The sequence below is a fragment of the Perca flavescens genome, chromosome 14, assembly GCF_004354835.1.
Source record: "Perca flavescens isolate YP-PL-M2 chromosome 14, PFLA_1.0, whole genome shotgun sequence".
In the NCBI taxonomy this organism is placed as follows: domain Eukaryota; kingdom Metazoa; phylum Chordata; class Actinopteri; order Perciformes; family Percidae; genus Perca; species Perca flavescens.
Genome location: NC_041344.1, coordinates 3,835,843 through 3,845,855, shown reverse-complemented (window position 1 = coordinate 3,845,855; position 10,013 = coordinate 3,835,843). Strand labels below are relative to the sequence as shown.

Genomic DNA, 10,013 nt, shown 5'->3' with positions numbered 1-10,013 from the left:
CTCTGGTGTTTCCCTCCTCTCATTCCCCCTGATCTGGTGTTTCCCCTCTCATTCCCCTGCTCTGGTGTTTCCCTCCTCTCATTCCCCCTGATCTGGTGTTTCCCCTCTCATTCCCCCCTGCTCTGGTGTTTCCCCCTCTCATTCCCCCTGCTCTGGTGTTTCCCCTCTCATTCCCCCTGCTCTGGTGTTTCTCCCTCTCATTCCCCCTGCTCTGGTGTTTCTCCCTCTCATTCCCCCTGCTCTGGTGTTTCCCCCTCTCATTCCCCCCCCTGCTCTGGTGTTTCTCCCTCTCATTCCCCCCTGCTCTGGTGTTTCCCTCCTCTCATTCCCCCTGCTCTGGTGTTTCCCCTCTCATTCCCCCTGCTCTGGTGTTTCCCTCCTCTCATTCCCCCTGATCTGGTGTTTCCCCTCTCATTCCCCCTGCTCTGGTGTTTCCCCCTCTCATTCCCCCTGCTCTGGTGTTTCCCTCCTCTCATTCCCCCTGATCTGGTGTTCCCCCCTCTCATTCCCCCTGCTCTGGTGTTTCCCCCTCTCATTCCCCCTGCTCTGGTGTTTTCCCCTGCTCTGGTGTTTCCCCCTCTCATTCCCCCTGCTCTGGTGTTACCCCCTCTCATTCCCCCTGCTCTGGTGTTTCCCCCCTCTCATTCCCCCTGCTCTGGTGTTTCCCCCCTCTCATTCCCCCTGATCTGGTGTTTCCCCCTCTCATTCCCCCTGATCTGGTGTTTCCCCCTCTCATTCCCCCTGCTCTGGTGTTTCCCCCTCTCATTCCCCCTGCTCTGGTGTTTCCCCTGCTCTGGTGTTTCCCTCCTCTCATTCCCCCCTGGTGTTTCCCTGCTCTGGTGTTTCCCCCCCCTGCTCTGGTGTTTCCCCTCTCATTCCCCCTGTTCTGGTGTTTCCCCTCTCATTCCCCCTGCTCTGGTGTTTCCCCTCTCATTCCCCCCTGCTCTGGTGTTTCCCCCTCTCATTCCCCCCTGCTCTGGTGTTTCTCCCTCTCATTCCCCCTGCTCTGGTGTTTCCCTCCTCTCATTCCCCCTGCTCTGGTGTTTTCCCCTGCTCTGGTGTTTCCCCCTCTCATTCCCCCTGCTCTGGTGTTTCCCTCCTCTCATTCCCCCTGATCTGGTGTTTCCCCCTCTCATTCCCCCTGATCTGGTGTTTCCCCCTCTCATTCCCCCTGCTCTGGTGTTTCCCTCCTCTCATTCCCCCTGATCTGGTGTTTCCCCTCATTCCCCCCCCTGCTCTGGTGTTTCTCCCTCTCATTCCCCCTGCTCTGGTGTTTCTCCCTCTCATTCCCCTGCTCTGGTGTTTCCCCCTCTCTCATTCCCCCTGCTCTGGTGTTTCCCCTGCTCTGGTGTTTCCCCCTCTCATTCCCCCCTGCTCTGGTGTTTCTCCCTCTCATTCCCCCTGCTCTGGTGTTTCCCCCCCTCTCATTCCCCCTGCTCTGGTGTTTCTCCCTCTCATTCCCCCTGCTCTGGTGTTTCCCCCTCTCATTCCCCCTGCTCTGGTGTTTCCCCTCTCATTCCCCCTGCTCTGGTGTTTCCCCCTCTCATTCCCCCTGCTCTGGTGTTTCCCTCCTCTCATTCCCCCTGATCTGGTGTTTCCCCTCTCATTCCCCCTGCTCTGGTGTTTCCCCCTCTCATTCCCCCTGCTCTGGTGTTTCCCCTCCTCTCATTCCCCCTGATCTGGTGTTTCCCCCTCTCATTCCCCCTGCTCTGGTGTTTCCCCTCTCATTCCCCCTGCTCTGGTGTTTTCCCCCCTGCTCTGGTGTTTCCCCCTCTCATTCCCCCTGCTCTGGTGTTACCCCTCTCATTCCCCCTGCTCTGGTGTTTCCCCTCTCATTCCCCCCTGCTCTGGTGTTTCCCCCTCTCATTCCCCTGATCTGGTGTTTCCCCTCTCATTCCCCCTGATCTGGTGTTTCCCCTCTCATTCCCCCTGCTCTGGTGTTTCCCCTCTCATTCCCCCTGCTCTGGTTCCCCCTGCTCTGGTGTTTCCCCTCTCATTCCCCCTGCTCTGGTGTTTTCCCCCTCATTCCCCCTGTTCTGGTGTTTCCCCTCTCATTCCCCCTGCTCTGGTGTTTCCCCTCTCATTCCCCCTGCTCTGGTGTTTCCCCCTCTCATTCCCCCCTGATCTGGTGTTTCCCCCTCTCATTCCCCCTGCTCTGGTGTTTCCCCCTCTCATTCCCCCTGCTCTGGTGTTTCCGAGCCCCTAAACCAGAGACATTTGGAAACACTTCTGACCCGTTTAGTTTCGGACTCTGCGGGGTTGTGTTTCAGTCTCAATGGCCACAAACGGAGACCTTTGGCGACACCAACGCCAACGTTTGTCCTCCTGAGACTAAAGCTGCTAACGTTAGCCTAACGCTACCAGCAGCTGGCGGAGTCTCCGCTATCACTGAAAATGTCTAAATTGTTCTAACTTTCATTTCATGTTACATTACATCACGGTTTAAAAAGAAACGTTTCGCTCCACAGCTACACTCTGAGGCCCTGTTTACACGATGACGCTCGCGGGTGAAAATGAAAAAAATATTTTATCGGATGTTAAAAACGCAAAAAAGTGAAACCACCCTCCAGAGTGGAAATCTTAAAAACGCTCCACCGTCGCGTTACCGTCTAAAGGGTAAAAGCGCATAAGTCTGAAGACAGCGGTGTGGAGAGAGACGAGAAAAAGGTGCTCAGGTAGTCCGTTGTTACGGAGTAGGCTTCAGAAATGATAGGCTCCTGTTATCTAAAAAGAATTGTCAATGTAATGGCTCAATATTTAAATGATTTCGACAATGTGGATAAGGTTGTTATAGTTTGATGACCATATGTAGGCTGTTACAATACAGAGAGAGAGAGACTTTATTCATCCCAGGCAACCATAACACAACAAACACATATACAGCACATGCATATATCACACATACTATACATAAGAATAAAAATCACTCACAGAAATGCAATGACCATGATAAGGTGCTATGGTAGACTGTGTGCAATGGTGATTGTCAAAAGTGAACAGTGCAGTAGATTATTATTATTAAATATTAACTATGACATATTAACTGACTGATTGAATTAAGAATAACAAAAATATATAACAGGGAATAAGTTATAAGATGTAGATGTTATGACCACAGTCCAGATTGTGTAGGAGGGCTAATATAGCCTCTAAGACAGACAGGTGTACAGCAGACATAGTGATATAATGGTAGGGGCTGAGAGAGTCCATTTCTCCCCTCCCCCAGTGTGTGGTATTGAAGAGCTGGATGGCCCTGTTTTTTTTTTTTTTTTTTTTGCTATTCATTATGCAGTTCCCGGCGAGTCTGTTTTATAAAGATATTTCAATTAAGTACTTATTGTCACTGATCCAAACACCACATATATCGATGTCCATGTCCTACGCCTTGGCCACATTGTTATTGTTGTGACATCATGTAGTGTGGGCATGTTGTGATGTTTTTAAATGTAGCTTACGCTATGCAAGTTCAAGGTGTTTACGTGGTTGCCAATCCTAAATAATAAAGGAGTTGTTACATGTCACATGAACCTCCACCATGTTGGTTCCATGTGGAATGAAGTCTGAGTCTTTCTGTCACTGCAGACCTTCAGTTTCCTCCACGCTCCATAGGAAATTCCCGCGGTGAAAAGGTGCGCTAGCGTGGAACAGATCGAATACAGAACATCTTCTGTCACTTAAAGGGCTCTCAGACACAGCTGCTCACTTAGCAAAGTCCTGAAAACAGAATCTCTTCTGCACTAAATTCAAAGCTTCCCTTCTTTTGACGCTTTTTTTCAGCGTTTTTTTTATGCTTTGACGTTTGACACTTATTTTGACGGTTGGTGCCATAATGCAAATAAACAGAAATACAACTGTGACACATGTTCTATGGACAATTCTGTTAAATATGCTGTCATACAACTGTTAATACACAGATACTTCTTAGACACACACACACACACACAAAGACAGACAGACAGAAACAGACGGACGCTGACACACAGATAAAGACGGACACTCGCAGACAGACATACACAGACAGACAGACAGACAGACAGACAGACAGACAGACAGACAAAGCCTTTTTGCTCTGACCCAGAAATGATGATTTTCTTTTGTGTCCCCTGAACAGGGCTTCCTCCGAGACCGACTGAACACACGGAAACAGAGACCGAAGACAGCGTAGACAGTGACTTCTGGAAGGAGACCAGAGAGTCTCAGTCAAGTTCAAACTCTCTGAAACGTGAGCAAGTTCCCGTCAGTGAAGAGAGGCGTAAAACGGACAAGAAATCTTTATTCTGCTCCGAGTGTGGGAAGAGATTTGGTGCCGTCGGAGATCTGAACCGACACGTGAGAACCCACACGGGAGAGAAACCATTTAGCTGCTCCGTCTGCTGCAGGAGGTTTCTGACCAGCACGCATCTGAAGACGCACATGCGGACTCACACAGGGGAGAAACCCTACAGCTGCGCGTTCTGCGATAAAAGATTCGGACACTCGGGGAATCTGACGGAGCACATGAACATGCACACTGGAGAGAAACGCTTCAGCTGCAGCCTCTGTGACAAGACGTTCACCTGGCGGCAACAGGTCAAAAAACACAAATGTGTTCAGTCGCAGCAGCTTCCTCGGAGACCGAGCGAAGACAGGACAGCAGACTGCTCAAGGGTAACTTTGTTACCAGAACCGAGCTGTACTGTAACCCTACAGGACTAATGTTCAGCAGCAGTTAGTCACTAAAGGTTCTGTTGTTGCTGCTGACAGACTCACATTATTATTCTAAGTGTCTGACAACATTATGGGATGGATCCCTACAGAGATAGACCTTTTAGTTAAAGAGTAAGATCCTTTTAGTTTAACAAGAAACAGCCCCGAAATCACCATCACCAAACTCCACCAGACTCCATGTAAATAATCAGGACTTTTAGTGTGTATAGAGCCAGCATATCTCCACCAGACTCCATGTAAATAATCAGGACTTTTAGCGTGTATAGAGCCAGCATATCTCCACCAGACTCCATGTAAATAATCAGGACTTTTAGTGTGTATAGAGCCAGCATATCTCCACCAGACTCCATGTAAATAATCAGGACTTTTAGCGTGTATAGAGCCAGCATATCTCCACCAGACTCCATGTAAATAATCAGGACTTTTAGCGTGTATAGAGCCAGCATATCTCCACCAGACTCCATGTAAATAATCAGGACTTTTAGCGTGTATAGAGCCAGCATATCTCCACATGTAAATGGGTGAATTAAGGGTTTATTTCAACCAAACCAGAGTGGTGATTGTTGGAACAGTGGAAAGATGAACCAAGACGGCTTTTGATAGTTTTCTTGTGTTTCTGTCCACTTTGAAAGAAGTGTGTTTTACGATGATAAAAGTCCTGATTATTTACATGGAGTCTGGTGGGTTTGGTGATGGGGATTTCGCGGCTTTTTCATGTTAAACTAAAAGGAACCCATTGCACATACTATATATTCTTTGCACATTCTGCCCTCAACCCATTCAGCCTCTTTTTTTCATAAGCAGCAGATTACAAATATTTTATATGTATATATTTGTTTTCTGTATTTATTGTTTATTTTATATTCATGTTAAGATAAGATAAGCCTTTATTGTCTCCTGTAGGAAAAATTCATCATGGGCATTCGAGAGAATCAAAATGGTGACACTGCGCATAAACTCACAATAAATATACGGTTACATAAACAAACATTATCTAATGGTAAATAAAAAAGCTAGGGGGAAATTTATTCGGTATACAATTTTGCATCGGTACTACTGGACACCAAATAGGCTTTTCAACTGTGTGTGTGTGTGTGTGTGTGTGTGTGTGTGTGTGTGTGTGTGTGTGTGTGTGTGTGTGTGTGTGTGTGTGTGTGTGTGTGTGTGTGTGTGTGTGTGTGTGTGTGTGTGTGTGTGTGTGTGTGTGTGTGTGTGCCTGTACTTGTGTTCAGAAAGAGTAGAGTTGGCTCTGACCTGCTGCTCCCTGTCTGTCAGAAAACAACCATCTAATAATGAAGGGATTCACCTCCATCTGTTGCCTTTCACCAAGGCAAATTCCACATACGTGTACATATGCAATAAAACCTTTTTTCTGATTCTGAATTTATTTAAATTTTTATAAAATAAAATATTTATTTATTAATTTTATATAATTTTAGTATTTTATTATCAGACTTGGTTGTTTTCAGACACTTTTTCTTATTTTTAATTTCTTTTTCTACTCTATTTTTTGCTCATTCTTTATTTATTTATTAATATACTTTTGAATAATTTATTTTCTTTAAACAAAAATTATCTAAAACATGTCTGTCTTGGGGAGACATGTTTTTGCTTATTTTTTTGTCCATTTATTTTATTTAATTTCCTTTTTCTTCCATTTTTTTCTTAATTTTTTAATAAAAAGAAAATATTTTATTATGTTTATATATAAATATATCTTTTTTTACTTATTTTTTGTCAGTGATATTTTTCCTTTTTTATATAATTGATTTATATATTTTATTGTTCTTACTCATTAATTTATTTTAATCTTTTCCTATTTTCTAATAATTTTTTATTATTATTGTTGTTATATTATTATTATTTTTTTATCATTGTTGGTTGTTTTGAGTCATGTGATGTGACGCTCCGGGTGGGCAGCAGGGGGCTGCACACCGCTTTACTGTCGGTTTAGTCAAACTGAAGAAGAGAGAGAAAAGGGAAGAAGAAGGGCGTGAGTCATAACGTGTGTTTCCATAGTGACCACCAGGGTCAATAACTACCTGCTCCCGATGCTATCGATCTGGGAGAACAGCTGTAGCTATGCTAAGCTAAGCTAAGAACGTGACTTTGCCTGTAGCTAATTCATCACAGAGCTAACGGCTAACAGCTGTTATGAAAGATGGATGGATGGATGGATGGATAGATGGATGGATAGATAGATAGATAGATAGATAGATAGATGGATGGATATATATATATATATTTATATATAGATGGATATATATATATATATATATATATATATATATATATATATATAGTATATATGGTAGTATATGTGGATATATATATATATATATAGATAGATAGATATAGATGGATATATATTTAGATAGATATATAGATGATAGATAGATAGATAGATATAGATGGATATATATATATAGATTGATAGATAGATAGATATATAGATGGATGGATTTTCCGGAGTATAAGTTGCATCAGTCAAAAAAATGCGTCATGAAGAGGAAATAAACATATAAGTCGCACTGGACTATGAGTCCATTTATTTAGATATTTATTTCACAAAATCTAAGACCAAGAACAGACATTTAATCTGGAAAGGCAAGTTATTCAACTACAATAGGACTACTAATAGCACACCGAAATCCTGACACCCTTATCAATAAGTCTTTCTCTGTGTCAGACTTCATTTTGTTTGTTGTTGTTTACGCTGCATCTTCTTTAAATTTTACAAAAATAATGCCGCGAGTGGGCGCTCGAGGAAGTGATGTCGCCTGCGTCTGCGCAGTGCAACCTGATGCAGCCCTGAAGTGAGACACAGGAAACAGAAACACTGCAAAATAATAATAATAACGCGACTAAACCGAGACAAAATAACATTATAACATTTTGTCTCATCTCATTTTGGTCAACGAAAATGACATTTTAGCATAGTTTTTATTTTGTAAACCACATTTAGTCTCGCTTTTATTCATCAACAATATTGCATTATACATTGTTAAGGTCCCATGGCATGAAAATGTCCCTTTATGAGGTTTTTTAACATTAATGAGTCCCCCCAGCCTGCCTATGGTCCCCCAGTGGCTAGAAATGGTGATAGGTGTAAACCGAGCCCTGGGTATCCTGCTCTGTCTTTGAGAAAATGAAAGCTCAGATGAGCCGATCAGGAATCTTCTCCTTATGAGGTCATAAGGAGCAAAGTTACCTCCCCTTTCTCTGCTTTGCCCCCCCCCCAGAGAATTTGGCCCACAACAATCACAAAAAACTCTGCATTTTTTAGGAGCAGGAAGAGCAGTAGCATCACAACGGTTCAGGGAGACTGCTTACCGAGCTGAAGCTGAAAGTCGCTCAGCGCCGGAACGCTCCAGAGAGAGTCGACCTCGATGGCGATGGCGCCGAAAGATTCTTTTCGTAACTGGAAGAAAAGAAAAACAGTTCAAATCATTAGTGTTGCTTTCGTCAACGAACCTTTATCACGTGACGAAAAACGAGACGAGAGACTCAACGTGAATGCCGGTCATGTGACGATAACTATAATTAAAGGTCCTATGACACGGTGCTCTGTGGAGGCCTTGACCTTATCACGTTTTTCTGGAGGGACTGCCTGTTCCCTCTGAACCACTGCAATGCGACTCTTCACTACTGCGGGTTTTCTATGTGTTTTACCTTATTAGTCTGAAGATAAGACATTTTTTTGTCCTGGAAATATGGAGTTAGAATCATGCCAAAACCTCACACACACACAAAACGTGTTTTACTCACGCCCAACGATTCACAAACAAACTCAGTGTGGTTTGCAAATACAAAACATCATTCACAAACTAATGCATTTTGTTCTGCAAATAAGAAACCTACCTATCAAACAAATACAGTATGTTTAACACTTACAAAAACGTATTTCTTCAATTACAAAAAAAAATCCTTCAAGTACAAAACAAATTCTACAAGTACAAAAAACTGTCACGTGACTTTTGGCACTAACTTTCCACCTTGCTGATCCACACACAAATGCAGGTACATCTTCTAACAAATGTCCTGTAATTCTCACTCCACAACAGCAGGTGGCGCTGTTTAGTAAATTTAAGCCTACCAGGACCATAGATATATACACGCGGATTGTTTTAAACGTTATTACGGTTCATAACTTACTGGAACAAAGCTGAGCAACGTGTTGTTGCTGATGACTAAACCACTGATTATATATACAGTATGTATATTGAAGCGATGCTGGCGTTAAAGACCCGCTGATCGTCTGATTCTCTGAAATGAATGCCAGCATTGCATTGTGGGAAATCGGCTTTGCATGCGCCCAACTCTGATCATATCGTGTTCTGTCTTACAGCCTACTGTAATATTTCACCAGTAATAAGACAAAAATAATATTATTAAAGTAAAGAAATGCATACTATGATAATATCTACATATATGTTGCTAGATGTAGTGTTATAGTTTAAAAAATATCAAAACAACAAAGCAGCTTCCCTGGCCGAAATAGACCGAAATAATAACCTTAAAAGAAATACAATCAAACCATGATAAGATGTGGTGAATAAATGTTGATTAAAACAGAGATTATTGGGCTAAAAATACCAATAACAGCAAAGCTGTATCCAGCTTCTCTGTACAGAAAGAAACGTGCTGTGATCAGGGACTCTGTGCGTAGACCACGGACGCCTGGATGCAGAGGACAGGGTCAGAGACGCCTGGATGCAGAGGACAGGGTCAGAGACGCCTGCAGTGAGGACAGGGTCAGAGACGCCTGGATTCAGAGGACAGGGTCAGAGACGCCTGGATTCAGAGGACAGGGTCAGAGACGCCTGGATTCAGAGGACAGGGTCAGAGACGCCTGGATGCAGAGGACAGGGTCAGAGACGCCTGGATGCAGAGGACAGGGTCAGAGACGCCTGCAGTGAGGACAGGGTCAGAGACGCCTGGATGCAGAGGACAGGGTCAGAGACGCCTGGATGCAGAGGACAGGGTCAGAGACGCCTGCAGTGAGGACAGGGTCAGAGACGCCTGGATTCAGAGGACAGGGTCAGAGACGCCTGCAGTGAGGACAGGGTCAGAGACGCCTGGATTCAGAGGACAGGGTCAGAGACGCCTGCAGTGAGGACAGGGTCAGAGACGCCTGGATTCAGAGGACAGGGTCAGAGACGCCTGGATTCAGAGGACAGGGTCAGAGACGCCTGCAGTGAGGACAGGGTCAGAGACGCCTGGATGCAGAGGACAGGGTCAGAGACGCCTGCAGTGAGGACAGGGTCAGAGACGCCTGGATTCAGAGGACAGGGTCAGAGACGCCT

General features: G+C 44.4%; 1 protein-coding gene across 1 annotated transcript in view; it reads left to right on the top strand.

The window, feature by feature from the left end:
• LOC114567657 (zinc finger protein 41 homolog) overlaps window positions 1–4,753 on the top strand; it is an 8,914-nt gene extending 4,161 nt beyond the window's left edge. The window contains exon 5 of the mRNA XM_028596765.1: window positions 4,112–4,753. Coding sequence (XP_028452566.1) covers window positions 4,112–4,695 — 584 coding nt within the window. The 3' untranslated portion in view covers window positions 4,696–4,753. The remainder of the gene's footprint in view (window positions 1–4,111) is intronic.
• Window positions 4,754–10,013: the final 5,260 nt, after the last annotated feature.